This window comes from Brugia malayi (genome assembly GCF_000002995.4).
Source record: "Brugia malayi strain FR3 genome assembly, contig: Bm_v4_ChrX_scaffold_001, whole genome shotgun sequence".
Classification (NCBI taxonomy): domain Eukaryota; kingdom Metazoa; phylum Nematoda; class Chromadorea; order Rhabditida; family Onchocercidae; genus Brugia; species Brugia malayi.
Window position 1 is genome coordinate 4,502,869 of NW_025062479.1, and position 18,724 is coordinate 4,521,592.

The 18,724-nt window shown below is 33.8% G+C and overlaps 2 protein-coding genes across 5 annotated transcripts; one reads left to right on the top strand and one right to left on the bottom strand.

Moving 5' to 3' along the window:
• Positions 1 to 88: 88 nt before the first annotated feature.
• Positions 89 to 13,527, bottom strand: Bma-atg-2 (Uncharacterized protein; the record flags this gene model as incomplete). Of its 4 annotated transcripts, none has more annotated exons than XM_043073623.1 (45): positions 89 to 113; positions 211 to 398; positions 472 to 615; positions 692 to 849; positions 1,040 to 1,133; positions 1,256 to 1,436; positions 1,546 to 1,628; positions 1,967 to 2,118; positions 2,232 to 2,300; positions 2,510 to 2,623; positions 2,695 to 2,890; positions 3,014 to 3,139; positions 3,264 to 3,388; positions 3,487 to 3,688; positions 3,803 to 3,909; positions 4,053 to 4,164; positions 5,437 to 5,613; positions 5,724 to 5,816; positions 6,079 to 6,280; positions 6,659 to 6,888; positions 7,101 to 7,282; positions 7,377 to 7,515; positions 7,599 to 7,741; positions 7,905 to 8,029; positions 8,335 to 8,477; positions 8,548 to 8,713; positions 8,851 to 8,947; positions 9,149 to 9,333; positions 9,446 to 9,541; positions 9,646 to 9,800; positions 9,942 to 10,046; positions 10,120 to 10,249; positions 10,308 to 10,454; positions 10,584 to 10,701; positions 10,801 to 10,962; positions 11,139 to 11,255; positions 11,348 to 11,453; positions 11,542 to 11,653; positions 11,728 to 11,909; positions 12,031 to 12,127; positions 12,224 to 12,370; positions 12,540 to 12,658; positions 12,741 to 12,865; positions 12,966 to 13,149; positions 13,354 to 13,527. In XM_043073623.1, 45 exons carry the CDS (start codon positions 13,525 to 13,527, stop codon positions 89 to 91), a joined length of 6,234 nt encoding a protein of 2,077 aa, XP_042929557.1. The 4 variants fall into 4 exon arrangements, with proteins under 4 accessions (XP_042929557.1, XP_042929555.1, XP_042929556.1 ...); XM_043073621.1 differs by having other exon boundaries at positions 2,211 to 2,300; XM_043073622.1 differs by having other exon boundaries at positions 2,489 to 2,623.
• Positions 13,528 to 15,542: 2,015 nt separating this feature from the next.
• Positions 15,543 to 18,118, top strand: Bma-hosl-1 (Uncharacterized protein; the record flags this gene model as incomplete). Its single annotated transcript, XM_043073624.1, has 5 exons — positions 15,543 to 15,615; positions 15,980 to 16,072; positions 16,129 to 16,260; positions 16,317 to 16,381; positions 18,020 to 18,118. Coding segments are annotated over 5 exons (462 nt in total), but the record flags the coding sequence as incomplete, so codon positions are not given.
• Positions 18,119 to 18,724: the final 606 nt, after the last annotated feature.

Consider the following 18,724-nt stretch of genomic DNA (forward strand, 5'->3'; position numbering starts at 1 on the left):
ACTATTTACAACAATTCAGCCAACAAATTTAACAGTTTGGATGACATAGTCAGTGCGAAGATAACAGTATTCCATAGAACTAACTGCTTCATTTCCATTTTTCCATTTCTTCCCTACAAGAAAAAGGAAATCCAAAAGGTCTTCAAAAATTTTTCACGAATCAAAAATTTCCCTTGTTCCTAACATGAATTGTTTGTCTAAAAACCCCACCTGTGACTGCCTGGTTTCATTTGATTCCGCACTCCACCAAGAATGTTGACGGTAGCTTTACTTACGGCAATTATAGGCCGTAATACCGTAGTTGGAGCTTGTCGAAGAAAACCGCGCACTGTCGAATAACCACTTGTCTGATCTTCTAGCGCAGCTAATTGGAAATCTAACGCCGTATCACTTATTTCCTATAATCATTTGTAATATCAAGAAAAAAAAAAAAAATACTCGAAACATCTTGAAAATAATTTGTTCCCTTACACGCCCAATAGCTTCCAGAGCCATATTAAAGCCTTCTCTGATATCGTTTGGCGATCGAAGCGCCATGTAATCTATCATATTCCTTCGGTGCCGATATATGGGATATTCCGGTGAAACAATATCAAATGCTAACTCCGCTACGCTCTGCAACATCAAATTTTTGTACTTGGTATAAATTACGCTTTATGTAGAACAAATATGACCACTAGAAAATCCCTACCTGTACAACTCCAACCATTCTTTGTAACATATCTACTGCAGCTGTTGCGGTAGATATTCCAAAACTTTCCGCCCCTCTTTGTAATCCTTTTATGATATGACCTTCTTCCCTACAGTACTCGTTTACTGGCATCAAAAATAGATCTCGAATCCCAAAACCTGAAATTGCAACTAAGGGCTTAACAACTCATACACTCACAGCACTGTAAAGAATTAAATCTACAACTGAATCCTGTGAAAATGAAAACTGAGGAATATCATCGGACTCTAAAATTTGATAAATTCCAGTTTCAGTGTTTTCGTTTTTAGAAGACACAGCGTTTGGTATAATATGTCAAAATTCGCTCACCAATTTCTACTAGTGATTTGATAGGCCCATAAGACGTAATAAACTGTACTAATTGTTTGTTGTTAATATCGTTAAGCCAGGCATTAACAGCGAACTAAAATTTTGAAACAAATATATGTGACATAGAGAGATCAGTTAAATAAACGACCCTTGAATTATAATTTAAAAGCACTGAAATATCTGAACAATGCATTAAAAAGCGCCAATATGACTTACTTTAAAACATCGATCATAACCAAGCAGTCCCCGGGTACAACTGAGTTCCTTCAAACGTATTTCAGTGCATTTAAAATCGCTCAACCCTACCAAAAGCCCTAAAATCCAACCCTGATCTGGACGAATTCGCTTTCCGTTTAAATCCAAACGAATCACCGCAGATGGTGAAAAAGTAAACTCCCTGTAATAACTGAGAGATACAGTTAGCGTCAACAAAGTATTATGTGAAAACACAGCAACGGTCCGCAAAACGATTAACTTGAAAATTCCTTAGAATCAGTATTACTTACTTGAAGTAGATCTTTCCTTTAACGATCGATTCTGCTCCCCAAGGACCTATCTCCAAAGAATTTTTACCGCGCTCATAATCGACCTTAAACAATATAAATGATTCCAGAAGGATAACGGACTGGTCCATTCATTCAATTTCATTGCATAAAGTAAATCGTAATTGTAGGGGAAATAATTGCATGGAATCTCTAAAAACAGGTAAATATGAAAGCTACGTGGAAAGAGTGACTATCTGAACTCTAAAAAAAAAAAAAATGATTTGTCGAAGTTTTTCGAAATCCTCGTTCCTATCAAAAAAATAAGCATGACATTCGCATATAATAAAAATTAAATCTTTGCGCGAACAACAAATATCAGTACAGGAACAGATTTTTCGTTGTCTTTCTTTTCTTCTTTCGTTACTTCAAGCTTTAATCTTACATTTCTTGCCTCTTTATATGCAGTAGGCAAAACAGTACGAATGCTGCCATCAGTATTTGCTGTACTGAAGCGCTGAGTCCTAGCATTCGATAACGATTGCAAAGAGGAACTCATACAACCGAACAAATTTGTGACATCGTCTGTTACGGACCCTAAAATTATCAGTAGAATAAAATTTGTGAAAAAAATGGCGCAGCACTGGTGTCTGACATAAATTATTAAGAATTAATTGGATCCAAGTTACCACTTTCGTTAAACAAATCACTTGTGAAATATAGCCGTTCATTGAGCATTAAACTATCGTTTTCGCTTTCATCCACATAAAAATCATCATCTAAAACTATTAAATTTTCATCCATATTGAGCTTCAGTATGATTCCAAAGATTAACACCTAGTCTAATGCAATTACTATAAAATACTGATGAATATGCGAATTAAGTAAATCATATGCCAGTTGTGAGTCCCGTCGCTGTTACAAGTTTCCATCTGGTGTCCAACAAATTCCTTCAAAAATGCATTACTTTGAAGAGTCATTTCCATACATTTTATTGCTGTATCTGAATCTGTATCTCCGGCGCACTGCATAATATCATTATTTCCATCCAGACGCACTTCCAACCATGGCTTTTCTGGCATCTTCGATTTTGCGATATCTTCTAAATTAAAAAGAAAAAAATCTGTCCAAAATGTACATAATATACGAAAATTTCGGGAAGGAGGACCAAACCTGCTTGTAAGACAGCAACGCTACCAGAGAGATCATTCACATAATCTTCGAGAAACTCCAGAGTATCCTGATCGGCATTAATACGTAAAGGCAACAAGGAAACCTTCATTTTACCCTCATGTTGAGGAGTTTCATATAAGCGAACTGAAAACATCGGCGATTGAGAATGACGTGGAAATGTCTGATCCCATACATGCTGCAAATAAATTGACATAGCTATGAACAATAAATGATAGAAAAATTAACAAAAAGTAATAAAAGTATAGCACGATCATTTAGTGTAGCCCTCCCTAAAAAATGATTAATCTTCGTAGCTTACCGGGTAAAGCAGTTTATTTATTTTTGAAGATACCATTTTATCCAAAATTTCAACTGATCCAATATTAAACAGCCTTGTAGACAACACCGGCGCATCTTTATCGTATACTTCGAACATAAATTTAACCTAATATGACACAATTTTACATATAACAAGCGAAATTAATCAATCACATCTATATATTAATCTTTCTCATTTCGGTCAGAAAATCATTTTAATGCAACAGTGCGAACGAATAAACAAAACTTGCTCTAGAAAAACGCAAATCTACATGAGCAGAGTAATCTCTATAAGGACCACCAACTGGAGAGTTGTCACGACGTAACCTTCCTCCATTTGACATGCAGTAAGGTTTAGGAGACGGTTTTGAAGTGCCTGAAATGTGCAAACAGTAACAATTGTAACTGGTGCAATGCATACAGCTTACAAAATGTTAACTGATCTCTTCAAGATTTTTATCAATAAGAACTTACTGAAATCAGCACCACCGTACAAATGGAGTTCCAGCGATACATCATCAATAGAATATTTAATAAACGGGGTATGAATTTTGTTCATGGTGAAAACAACTGATTTGTTCGATCTACCACCGATTTTTGTCAAATAATCATCATAAGCTACAGCAGCTGCATCGTCAGGGAGAAGAAATCGTGCCCATGGCTTGCTATTACCAGTCTAAAACCCTGTGTGATTAATGAGAAGAAACAATAATCTAATTCCAAAAATAAATATGAAAAGTACCTATTACACTTCACGAAGTTAAAAAAAAAAAAAAACACAAAAAAATACCGTGATTCCACTACCCGGAATTTCATCAAGTAGACAGAAGTCTTCATCAATTCTGAGTACTCCGGATGAATCTCTAGGCTTGCTTTCTCCTGTCGTATCAATTAAATCTGTGGTATATTGTAAGTAATAAACCAAGATTCAATAAATGTTCTAGTAAAGAACTAAATTGGCAGAAAGACATGTACTGAGTTATTTTAAAGAGATGATTTAAAGAAATTGATTTAAAGAATAATTATTAAACAAAAGTTACCTATTACTGCATCCGACAGCACTTGAGAAGTTTCTGTCAAATTTTCAGGTGAATCCATCAGGTGCATAAGAATTTCGTGTCCAGATTGCGACACCGCTGATCGCACCATTTTCTAAATTTTAAAATGCATTAAATAATTATAATGAAATCTTTCAAATGACTGTAAATGAAAAATAAATGTCCACGAACTTGGGAATCTTAATTTCGGATGTTGAATGTAATTTCTGGAAAAAGGTTTTGCTGAAAAATTTGCTGGGTAATCTCTTGCATTATGCAGAACAGTACTCCTTCCGCTTTTTCTTACTCTTTTATTATCACAACTTTGCGATTTCCCTTTTTGTGATCCTACTGCTTCTCTTGCTTACTTGTTGAAAAAATAAATCCTCAAAATTTTCGCACAAGACCTCTACCTGTAATATTTCATCTTCCTAGAACTTAATTTATTCATCACAGCGAGATGAATGAAAACAAAAGGAACAAAAGTTAGACTTTGCTCTGATAACCTTCAAGTGATATGTATGAGGGTACGATATCAATGTTACTTGCAAACGAAACTTAGAATAAAATTTTGTCACGTTAGCGAAATCCTATAGGCATTTTGTCGATCAAATTAGAAATGAAGAACAAAGTGTTAACGATAACCAAAGGTTTTATAGCATGACTGCCTTAATAAAAGATCTGACTAAATAAGAAATTTAATTTTAGAGCAACATCCATCTTCTTATTGCTATAATATAAGCAAAAACATTAAGCTCTTATCAAAGAGAGCGGAAGAATGTTTATTATTAGAAGGAATAACGTTAAGCTGCCGTATCGTAATCACAACGAAACAAGATTTTCTTAAATGTCGTAATTAAAACAAGTTTATTATAAAATGATATGAATGAAGGTAACGAATAGAAACCAATGATAAAATATATCCGGCAAGTTGAATGGACGGTTGCACTGAAAGTCTTCAGCATCCTTACAAGTAAAAAAAAAAAAATAACAATAAAAATGAAGAGAATATTGAAGTAGTGATTTTTTAGTGTTTTTTTTTTGTAGTAATTTTTTGTTTTTCACAAAACAGATACTTAGCTTATCTACAAAATTGGGGGCTTGAAAAATGGTCGAGTAAAACCAAAGTTGCAGTGAAAAACTGACAATGCAAAATGGAAGTAACGTGTTTTTATAAATGCATCCTGTTTACGTTTATCTTCTAAGTTCCTATCAGAAAAGAATGATAAGAACTTTTATATCATAAAAGATCAACCGGAGGATGGCGGTAGAATACAGTTTTTACTCCTTATAAGTTTTTACTTTTCCAGTAAAGTTCGCGAATTTTCATTTATTTAGAATATCATGGGATAAACAATATATAAAAAAACTTCCCCACAGAACTTACTTCAATGTTAGCTAATTGCTGTTCGGTTGATGCCTGTCTTCTAGAATTCCGGATCGTTAGTTTATCGATTGGTGTTTGCAGTCCAGCTCTGGGTGCAGCTACTTTTGAAGTGTGTGCATCTAACAGTTCAGCAACCGCATTGATGACCAAACATAAGGAATCCGAACAAGCCCATAACTACAATTTTTATAATTATTTTGATTATAACGACGATATACCGGAAATAATCAGTTCAAAACAGCTGAAATTTTATTAAAGAACTGTTGAACTTTAGAATTCAGAACTACCTTTAATAAATCATTTTTGCATCTAACTTCTAAAAATGGAAGACATTTCTTTGGCCTGCCACCAGTAGTATTGGAGCTTTTAGCTGCTATCACCTGGAAGTTACATAAGCTTACAATATGAACAAAATTTCCCAAGGAGCATATTTTGTCCGAATGGATAAAAAAAAAAAAAACAACAATATGCTAAAAGCAATTTGTATCCGCTCCTGCCGAAACTACACACCATATAAAAGGTACAAGTTACTGATATGGCTATTGAATTGAATGTTTTGAGATATATATTTTCTAAGAAAGGGAATTCCAAAGCGTTTTAACAGCTTTACCAACTTGCCAGATACCTCAATATAAAACATACCTCTAGTTGCAACATACCGACAGACAACATATGTATGAATTTGGGCTCAAAATTTATAGACTTCTTTGTTTCATTTTGACTCCCGGTAGCATCCGGATTGAATGATGCGAAGAGCTTGAGCTGCTCAAATATGCATTCAAATTTGTATATTTCTAGATCCTGCATGATTCGACTACTGACGTCACAAGAACCAAGCATCACTCTACAAGCATCACTCCACAGTAAAATAAAAGTAAGCTAAATTTCAGACTGCTACATGTAGTATGAACTCATTTATTTAACTCTCTAAAAATACATGTGCCTGATTACGTATGTGTTTTAATGAATTAGGCAAGTTAATTGATATACATATATCACTTTCGATGGAGAACAGCGATAATGGAGGGAGTTTTGAAATGGGTTCAATGCGGCTGTACATTCCCAGGACATCCCACAAATTCAAAAAATGAATTTAATTTCCTGCTTAAAGGGTGCAGCATTACAATCAGTAAAAGGCTTTGATGTCGCCCCAGAAAATTATAAACTTGTGCGCCAAATATTGACCTATATATATATATATATATATAAGTTTACTACTAACCGTAGTGATAAAGGAGGTGATGGATTCTCAAAATAATGTTGGTAAGCCAACAGAGAGGACGCGAAGTGCATATGTAGTTCCGTCGTTGTTTGTGGGACTTCATAACCAGGAATACCGTAATCGACGATATCAAAGAAATTGATCAACTGATTAATCCAAAACTGCTCAGCATTCGTATATGGTTTCAAATGTAACAAAGTATTACGAATACCAACTCCGACTAGCACATTCTGGAATGTTTTGGGATGGTTACTTCTGACATGGGAAAACACTAGTATTAAAAACAAAAAATATAATTAAAAAATGTGAAATCGAGAATATTCCTGGAAAGAAAAAATTCCTGAAATCAAATAGAAAACACATGTTCAACTTTCTGATTCAAAGATGAATTGATGAATCTACTTATGAGTGGTCTTCAGAAAAATCTATAAATGGTTAAAACCTTCAGATTTTCGTCAAAGTGAAAATCAATTCTAATTGCGATGGCAAAATTATCCTCTTCCTCCTCCAGAAAACAAATTTCTTCATTCACTATCGGTTCTGCTTGCACTCCTTCTTTAAAATGGTGAGCGAAATCTTTTTTCAAAACATACTGTTCATACGGGACTACATCACCAATAAGATCTGAAAATAGCACTCGTACTAGATATGCTTATATAAAGATCACTGGAAATCGCAGCAAAATATTTCGTGATAGAACAGTGTTATTTATACTAACTTTTATGAAAAAAATCAGCAATTTTCGAAGTTGAATAAAAATAAGATAGCTCTCTATTGCCATGGAAACCGTTAACTGCCATTATTTGCGTTTTGTGTAGAATTGCACCAACTTGACCCAGTTTCTTAACAGCTCCATCCTGAAGTTCAAAAAAAAGTAAAAGTAGCAAAGTTAGAAGAGACATATTACCGTTAAATACCATTACAAAAAAAAAAAACAAACTTCAAATTCAGTTCCTATGAGCACTCGCCCATCATTTACATTTGCCAACAGGCAAAAGTTATGAGATTTTTCATTGCCTAATGCATTTACTGTTGGACTTGAACCATGAGAACACGAAACATTACACTCACTGTGTGCAGAATCTATAATTTCAAAAATTTTTGAGGCTCTTGAAAAAAATATGAACTAGAAATTAAGCAATTCATTCAGAAAACGAAATTGAATGTTAATAAAATTTTCCTTACTCAAACACAGCAAAAAATAAAACTGGAGAAAGACTATAAACAGATTTTCAAAAAAAGTTACTTTTCCTTTTTGAAGATCTGCAGAGTTCGAAGAGTTCGTTACCCGATGCTTCCACATCTGTCTGCCGATCAGAATTATTCAAGACAGGAGAAGATGGCTGCCACATCGACAAATCGTTCACCAATCTTTATATCAAAATTTATACAACAGTCTAAAAAGTCTAATAAAAAAAGTTTTATTAACTACAAATGGAGAATTTCGTAAATCATAAGACCCCTCCAAAAAAAAAAAAAAAAAAAAAAAAAAAAAACGGTTGAACATAAAATTAATGTCAGTGAAATCCAATGATTTATTCCATTCGACTTTAATAGGAGTCTTCGCAATTTATTTGAAGTCCGCAGGCTAATGCCGTAGTATTTTCTCTTGCATCATATGCTGCATCCTACAACAAAATGGACTGTTCTAATTGAATATTACAGAAAAGGCTTACCTATTATAAATAACTTCGTAATACTGGCGACTGGGCAAGTGGATTCTCAATACCGGAACAGTTAATTCACAATTTATTTGTGCATTTGATAGGCAATTTTCTCCAAATTCCAACATCTCCTTTGTGCTTCCAACCACAATTATCTAAATATCATGCAACCAACATTTTACCATTATTACAGCGAAAAAAGTAATGAAAATAGAAACTGCCAACCACTCGGTTCTCATTGCGTATAACACATTTTGAGAATGGTCCTTCCATTTTTATGTCTGCTTCGTTTTCAACATCATATTGCGAAGCACATGAGTAACCTGTTTCATTGCAACGTGTAGAAGTTGACTCCAAACTACTATTTCTATTGTCGTAGTTAAGTTTCAAACTAAAAATTAATTTCATGATCACAAATACAACACTTTACATTAATGATAACAAACAGCACCAGAGAAAATGGCAAAGTTATCAATTAGATTTAGAGACAAAAAGTCACTTCTGCAAAAAAATATCCTTTTAATATACCTGACACAACCTCCACCACATGTCTCTGAACAACCAGCAAAAAGAAAGAGAGAGTCGAGGCTAGCTGAATCAGTTTTTTCAACCAAACTAAAGGATCCTAAAATTATTCATCGTTAACACTAAGAAAAAAATATTTTATATAGTCTCTACATCAATTTGCGGTTAACTTATACCAAATCTCAAGGTTATAAAAGTTTTGACAAAATTTTGCTTTAAAGTGGTCCGATGTCAGTAATTCCTAATGCAGTTTCTTATTCCTGAAGAACCAAGAACTCTTCATATGAAAAGATGAAAATACCGTTCACAGCAGAAGCTGAAATAATAGCTGTCCCATGCTGTCTTAAGCGCGATACATCAAATCTTGGTATTTCCAATCTGACATCCATTAAGGTTAATCTCACTGACTCCTTATGCAGATTTCTTTTCCAGAAGGGTACTCGAGTTGGAGAAGAATCAGAATGTCTCAAATCTACTACTGGTATTCTAAAAAATAAAGGCTGCTATCATCGACAGTAAGCCAAAATTAAAAAAAATATATAGAAGTTTTCTACACTTCTTATATACTATTGCATGAGCTAAATGAAAAAAATCAGACCTCAAATTTAAATCCCATTCTGGACAACCAATTATAAATGATAGTGATAAAGGTGTGTTGTTTACATCTTGCATAGCGGTAAAGAGCAAATCTGTTCTGAAAAAAATCAACTGCAATAAGCATAAAAAGAATTATCAAAAAATCCAGCATAAAAAAAATTATCAAAAAATCCTACCGTGTCAGAAGCATGCAAAACTTACTTTAAGCCTCGTGATACGTCATTACCGTTTTGAATCGTTGAAGGAAATGGATAAGTGTGAAAAGGTTTAGTGATCAAAAGGGAAGATATTCGATCAATCATCGAAATATCCAATTCACTTTTACAAGCTGTCATGTTTACTGTCACATCATAATGCTGAAATTGTTGTATGATAAATCTTCAGGAGAAAACATATATATATATATATATATATATATATATATATATATTATACACAGTTTCGTCGAAATAATTTAACTGAAAAGTAGGAAATCAAGATCCTTTTATGATGCAAACCTGCGAATTTTTGCCGTTTTCTATAGTAACCATTAATCGACGGTTTTTATCAGTTGCTGCTGCATTATCACAAAACGAAAATAGCTTGATATTTTCTTCGGCATTCTTGAAAATAAAATTGAAAAACTTTCTCTATTTGCATACATGGCTCTGAACAAAAATGTCGAAAAAATAATACCGTGCTCGATGAGGCCGGCGACAGAATTTCTAATAATTCCACATCAAGCGCTTCGAAATTCATTGAAAAAGAGTAGTTTTCCCGACCTCTTACTTGATTATAATCAAACACGACTCCTTCACCAATAAACCTAAAGATGTATAAAATTGGACTTTAAAAAAACACAAAAAATATTAAAAGGGAATTACTGTAGATGGTCGTCTGCATACAGATGTTTCGTACTCCGATTTAATTCATCCAACTGAACCCCAAACCGCAGAGAAGATGCCTCCTTAAAGAACCTTTCTGCTAATTCTTTGTATGAACTGATAATATCAGCGATGTTTTCGACGTTTCTAAAATCAGCAATAATTAAACACGCACTGCATTAAACCACAGCGAAATTTTTCATTACGCAAAATGAAACACGTCAAAAAAAAAATACCCGGATTTTAGCCCGAGGCTCTCAAAAATTAGTTGCAAACCTGTTTCGAACTTCATCTTGTCCAAGGTAATCTTTGTGAGTGAGGACAAATACAACATTGCAAATGCTTGCTTTAACACTAATCATGTCAGATACAGTATCCGACTTCTTTAAAGTTTCTGCAATGAGAAATGATATGCTACATTTTTGGAAATTTCACTGATATATTTCACTAATTCTTGTTACCATTCTATAACATTCCTGAGATAAAAACCAACTTTGAGAACAATCGCTTCTCAAAATTTCCTTCCGAAATCTACCAACTCGACCATCTCCTACATCACTAAGATTCAACGAAACATTAGCCATTTGTTCTTCAATCGATACTACTGAGGGTTTTCTCTGTGCATCATAAAACATCATCGAACCACCCCAATTGCCTGAACACCACAAGAATTTCTGAATTATAAGGAAAAAAAATGTGATGATTAGCACACTACCAAATTCTGTTAAGTAATAAAGTTATACAGACTAGACTGCAGTTATCATCCTTAAAATCAACGTTTTACAGACACCAAATTGAAAATTAATAAAGATTACTAATAGTAACATCTACCGTGCTGGAAATCGGTACCGATTTGGTTGGATGGTACAATTCTTGTTTGCAACTCTGCTTCAACCTGCTGATAATCTTGTATACACATTGGTTTTCCTAAAGTGCATTGTGCACCATCTAAAACACAATCAGATAAACTTTTAAAGATACAAAAATCACCGAAGAAAACAAGTGGGAGTAAAGGATTAATTGAAATTACTTAAACGAACCAGAGTTTGAAGGAGGCTTTGCAATCGCAGCAAAAAATGTTTTCAAAATGCTCAGTTGCGAAGGCGTCAAAAATACACACAAACCATCAAAGTTAAGGCTAATTTCCTGAATAAAAAAAAAAAGGAGCTACTGTTATCAGAGCAAAAATAAATTGAAATCAAACTTGATACAGTAACAAGAAAACAAGAAAAACCTTTTCCGAAGACAAAGAGTACTGCGATGAGATCTCGTTGTTACGTACTCGAACAATAACAGTTTCAACGCTACCACTAAATGATGCAAACAGAACTGGATTCGACTCCAACCTGCAACTTTGATTCTTTCTTATTTAAAGTAAAAGAAATAAAAATCAGATAGAGAAGAAATGCACAAAACATACGTAGTACTACTGGAAGAACTTAACGGTGAGGAAGTAGCAAAAGGAAATTCGTCTTCCATACAGCTGTTACGGGAATAACATGATTCATAAATTGTTGAGGTAGCCGACATCTGTATGGAATATAACATACTGTCGCTTTTTTCACAGTGCTCATCTGATGAGTCCGAAGAACCTGACAGTTTCTGGAACTAGAAGTTCTAAACTTTGAAAGTTGAGATGAAAACTTTCGAAAACTATACACTTCGTTACTGGACAAGAAGCTATTGAAAACAAAATCATCAAGCAAAATGTAGGTCTACCAACCTTCATTGTTTTTTCCTTTTCACGTCGAAGATACATACTTGTTATGACTTGTGTTGATGCAGTCATATTTTCTTCTGATAAATCTTTCATCGCTGGCCTAAATGAAAAAAATGACAATGACCAGCAATATGTAAGCGGATTTTTTAACCGTCTTCCATATTTTGCACCAAAGAATGCACACTTATATACTCACTTGGTAAAAATATCGGTATAAAGACGTATGCCTTTTACATGAAAAAGTTTGTTGAAATCTGGAACAGATGATAACGAACGTGGTTGTGAAGTTACCGTTTCAGCGTTAAAAGCTTCCGACTCTAATTGTTCGTCGATGAGTTCAATCCTATATAAATATAGGGGTACAATGGTCTGTATTTTGTGTAAATTTGGTTTCATAAAAAAATACCCCTGAATTAACATAGTTTCAAAACAAAAATAAAACTCGAGATTCTTAAAGTATTCGAATTAGAAATTCATTTTCATCAAATGAAAATAATGTTTTGATACTACACCAATCGACTCGCAGTTCCAACGCAGTGCATAACCAAGACTCTGGATCGGGAACACTTTCCAAGCGAATAATAGCATCGTTGAAAATTAATCGGAAACGAGAGATAACAGCATCAATGACCTAAATTTCATGCTAATTTCATGCACTTTAAGAGCAAATTCAAGAACTGAATGTATACAGTTTATATGAAGGAAATAGATACCTCAGCAAACTGTTCAATGCCTCTGTCCTCTGCTTCATTGATAGCTTCCTCTTGATTCAGAAAACTCTGCGCTAGCTCCATAGATGTTGCTAATGATCCCATAACACTTCCAAACATAGAAGCCACTGAAGACATGTAAATCATTATCTCGAAGTTCAATAAAATACAAATAATATATCCTGAATTTTATTGAAGACTGAAAAAATCGAAAATTTGATCTGTGACCTATATCTCCCGGAAGCTCTTCTGCGCAGTGTTGAAGCTGAAGTGTAAGCTGTAACTGCTTCACCTCCAAATCAACCGATTTCACAAGGATATATTGCCATGGAACTGTGATAGTGACTTCGCCAATGTAACCTTCAACCACCGTAAATGGTATTTTCATCGATTCAAACGCTTCATTTAATTTCTAGAGAAACAAAATTTTCAGCTCACCATTTAAACATCGATCAGTGGAATTTGTTAAACTAAATAAAGACCTGGAATTCATAATATTTGAAAAGGATTTAAATGCTTTCTTATAAAAAATCCATGCTTGGCAATACTTTGCAGTGTGTTTTGTCTTTCTTTTTCGACAATCAACAACATCTCTCCGAAACTTGAAAATTGATACCTGTACGTCCATGTCAACATCGCTAACAGATGCAATGCCACCATAAAGAGTGGCTGATAATTGTTCCAAATTGATGCTAGATTTCAGGAAATCGCTTAAATATCTGTGTATAAGAAAGCGACACAAACGTTTTTGTAAGGCATCCGTGATATTAGATAAACCCCAAACAACCATACTGTTACACTCTGCAAAAACTACATCTTACACTATAACACTATGAATACTATGCAATCTCACATCATGCAACTGTAATGCCGACTAAAAAATGAAAAACTGAAATCGATGCATAAACTATTTCTTCTTCTAAGACAACACTTCTAAAAATCTAGATGTATCAACGAAGTCGCGCATCAACTATAAATCCCGGTATAGAAATGAACCACTTTTTAAGAAGTTTGTTTAGTTATCTAGACAGATAAATGTGAATAATGACTATCAATCTGACTACATTCCAACCAACAACTAATTAATCTTCGTTCCTGCTAGCAAATTGTAACATGTATAACTGAGAAAATGTCTTTATCTAGGAAAATGCCACATACAAAAGGAAATATTATATGAGAAACAAAACACGAAAAAGTAAATATTACAATACACTCAATCAGAACTGCACCTCTAATTTTTTGTAACACGATAAGCTCTCTCACGACTTCTGAACTGAAAGCAAATTCAACTGACGGGTAGCTACAGATATACCATAATTCCAATCTGTTTTCAAACGCGGTATTTGTTTTCGAAGCAGAAATGAAATGAATACTGAAAAGATAACGCTTCCAACGGAAGTAATAGCTTAAACGTTTAACTGCCACAATTGCAACACAATCGATAGAACTGTGACGCACTCTCTTCAATCATCGCATCTTAGTTCATAGTATTTCTGCGTGTTTTGCGGTTGGCCGTCGTCTGCTCAGGTGGGTCATCTACCGAATAAAGGTGTAAGTTTTCGTTGAGACTGAGGAGAAAGAATGCTTCATTATATTTCCACATACCTGGAAATATTGATCAAAGTCAAAGGAACATCCGTGTTAGCCGACTTGTAATCCTCACTCAATGGAATAGTAGTTTGAGTGCAAGGCAAAGTGATTTGTGGATGCAGTTTTTATAAGATGTTAATGTGGGGAAAGAAATCTCGTTTGACCCTCCGGCTACGTGCATTTTAACAAAGAATCACGTATTCAGGCTGTGAATATAAATTCGATATTCTTGGTTTCTGTGTAGCAAGTGGACATTTTTATGTATATATTCGGTCCTATATTGATTCTTTTGCTATATTGCATCTTTTGCGTGGCTTGGTTAATTTAAATCAGCAGCGGTTAATAGTTTCTTATCATATTCTATAATGGAGACACCGTCGACCATCCCCAAAATTCACTGACGTTTTTATCAATTAGACTTTTGGGACAGAAAAAAATGAAACATTTAAAAGTTGAACGTTAATGTATTAAAGAGACTGCAAACTCGAGGATTTTCAAACATAATCCGTTTCATGCAGATGTTATTGTTTACTGCATGGTGAGATACTTTCATACTGAGTTGTTCATTTAGTCATAATGAGCCACACGTGATGAATACCTTGAAAAGTAGTGTGGATGATATAGCCTCGATAGCGCAGGAACGACTTATAAAGACCATTTATGTGACAAACTTTCTGTTCAACAACCAGCCGTATTAGCACTGTTGGCTGAGGTAAAAGACAAATACTGGTATTTTGTTTAGCATTACCTTTTTTTCTCGTTTTCAGAAAGGTGCTAAATCATGCAGAGTTCCATAAAAAATATCACAATACTTGAAAATCTTTGTGTTTGCTTGATAATATTTTGCTTCAGGTCATGTAGTACGTTTTCCAAAATGTAGGAATTTTAGTTAGCTGATGATAGCAAAGGTTTTTTTTAAATACACGGTTGGACAATGTATGCAATTATGGAAAACCTTCCCCACAAGTCTTGAGTTACGTTTCTATCATGAATTTTTTTACCTTGCAAAAAACTCGACATTTTCAAAAAAAATTCTACACATTGCTTAAATATGTGGTCCCTATCATGAAATTATTACACACAATATTTTGTGGTCTTTTCTGAATTCACCGCAGTTCATTTTAAATACGGAACAAAAAGCTAAGCGACTTGTTAAGTTTTACAGTTAGCGTTCATCAGTTGTGTTTTGTTGTATTCTCGTTTAAGTTTCAAGTTTTATTGTTTATTTGGTATATGACTGGGACTTTTCTTCTGGTAACTCTTGAAAGCGGCACTGAATTTTGTAAAAGTTTCTGGGATTTGTCAGAATTTACTTTTATTTCATAGAAGAAAACAATTCCTACATCGTTTTCCTTCTGATAATGATTTAGTGAGATTATAACTTTCTTATATATTCTGTTCAAAATTGGCAATAAAGAGTTACGTGAAATCGACTGGGTAGGATCTCAACAATGGTGACTACAAGTATTAGCATTGTGAAAATTCTATAGCCATTTTTTACACTGGTTCTCGATCTCTCAAGATTCGTATTTTATCATATTGTCACCGGCAAGTTCTTGTATGTTTCCTGAGAAGTTAATTTATTGGAATTAAGACTTTCTAAAGCAAATTATAACCGTTAACTTGGATTGATTGGATGGTTTTATTTCCAGTGCTCAACTTACTTCCGTATTTATTGCATCATTGTTATGGTGGTAGTTATGTAGCAGCTTCCTCCAAATCTTATGGAGTAACTGAGCTTCTTTGTTTTAGACATTCTGGAGTGCTTTTGTGTTAAGCTATTTTTTTGCATATATTCCAGACTTATTTGCGTTACTCAATTATTCTATCGTATCTGTTCAACATTCACTGGTACCAGAAAACCCATTTCTTCGCCCTACAAACGAAGTATTGTATACACATACACATATTATCAATAATGCAGTACAACTTGGTTTGTATTTGTTGCTTGCGACCTTTCGCAGTTGATATAATAGAGCAATTATTTAGGTTGGACTGGTGAGAAAATATTTATGATTGCCTACTCAGCAAGTGATTCGGTCATCTTGAAGATTGTTTAACTTGATACAAAGAGGATATCGAATTGTTGCTGTTTATACACTGTTTCTTTTCCACGTCTTATAATCGGTAGCTTATGCTCTGAGAGTGGTCTTTTGTCTCTTCCTTTTTAATAAAGTGAATCTTCTAGTTAGTCATTGGTATTTTGTGAAACCATAAAAAATAATGGAGGTATTAAATTCAAATGGAAAGTTCAGTTTCAAGAACTCTGGATATATAACCTACCTTTTTTTATCCATGATCACTATGTTTTTAGTTCAGTACTTTCCGTCACCTTCATAGTTGCTTAGTTCTATGGATCCTCTTTTACACACATGAGTCGTGTTGAAGTGTATTGTTTCTGGAAATATTGTGATATGAATTTATTGATGATTGCTATTATGTCCTCATCTACTATTTACGCATACGTTGGTCTATTAACATTACAAATGTTTTCTTATCAGCTTTTACTGGAAAGTCGATCACAGAGAAGTGGTGATAGGTCTTGAAAGAAAAATGCTAACAAAGTTGGCCACAATAGCTTGCAAGAATATGTGAAGCAAGTATAAAAAACACAGAGAGGCGATGCAACAGATTTGGATGTGAGTTGTGTGGAGATGGTTCTTTAAACTGTTGAATATTTTCAAATAGTTTTTACATTTTCATTATGTCTAAATATTGAGGTAATGGCATCATAAAATTGTACAGTACTGGGCCTCAGCTACTGATAACTGTTGATTGGATTATATGAGATAATGCTTTCGAGATATTACACGACAGTTTCTCCACTGCTAGCTGATTATGAGTAGTAGAAAAATCATATAAACTGGATTTTTTGAACAAAATTTCTTTTGTTAACTATACCAATTCCATGTGAAATCAAACCCGCTTCATATTCATCGCTCGTCTGTATGTATGATCGATGGCTGGTAGACTATTTAAAAATTCATCTACTCACCAAGCAGTATGCATTTTGACCAAGAAACAAGAAGTAGACGACATCCTCTATTTAAAATTTCTTTGTGATTTACTAAGATGATAGCTTTTCTAAATTTTAGCTGCCATAGAATTTTTTGTCCCGATTACATTTGAAAGTTGTTTTTGGAAATATTGGTTATCTAGCATTTTGATTCTCATTCATTATCCCAATTGCATAGGATCTCGGGAGGAGAAGGAAGAAGTAATGAACATGGAAGGCAATAAAAGACCTTTCCGTCTATTACGATTTCCGGGATGAAAAGGAAGATAAGTTTGTTTATTGTGTGCTTTGCAGATTTAGTTATGATTAAGTCATGATTAAAACATGATTAAAAGAGAAACACGATAAATTTGTAAATAATTTGAAATCATTCCAAAAGACTGAAAATAATTATAACAAATCATATATTTCTGACATAACAGAAACAAAAATGTCTCGAAAAATTCAGTGATATCTCCAATATGTGCGTTAATAGAGGATCTAGCGTGATTCTTTCAGTTTGGTTTGTGGTGCGTTTTAGAATGTATTTTGAAGGAATAATAATGGTTTCAAATTATTTTTAGGATGCTTTTACATGTATTTAGTCGACAAATCTAGTGCAAGCTTGCCATATGGATCCGTAATTTGAAAAGAAAATCCATAATTTGGATGATATAATTACATTTGCTAAGAAGAGGATGCTGGTGGCCGAGTAATAGCTGTTGATTTTCATAATCTTCCATATGGCTTTCTTAATTTTACACTTATATCGCCTGAACGTGGTGAAGGTGCTAAAATTTGTTTGAATTGAAGAGGCATTTGGTATAATTGAGACGTCTTCTACGACTTAGGTTTTGTTTTTTAGATAGGCTGTAGAATAGAGGCCAGCATATCATGGTAATTATAACTTCAGTTGTAATGCCGACAAGTGAATAGCTGGTGACTTTCAGGAAAAAATTAAATACCGTTTTCTGGTTAAATTATAATTTAGATTTTCATATCCGATGAAATTTCAACTAGCTATTTAAGGAATTGCTATATATACTAAAATTTGGTTTTTTAATTCAAAAAGTATTTGTTCCCACTGAATAATTGTGTTCTATGCTTTTTTAAATTGTTTTTCCTATTGACTATCATAAGCAAAGTTAATTTATTTCTTGCTATGATATTCTATAGCCATTATGCGACATATGACTTTTCCTTAAGTCATTATTGCAATGAAGTGCACGTGTGTTTGTACTCCAGCTAGGAAAATAAGCTTTCACGTAGTTCATTTATTTTCTGTTATGATTCGGTGTAATTGAAACGCGTTGATTTAATCGGATTTCGTCGCTATAACATCTTTACGCTTTTTAATCAAGGATAAGTTTTGCCGCATTCCGGTTTTCAATTCTTTTTATAC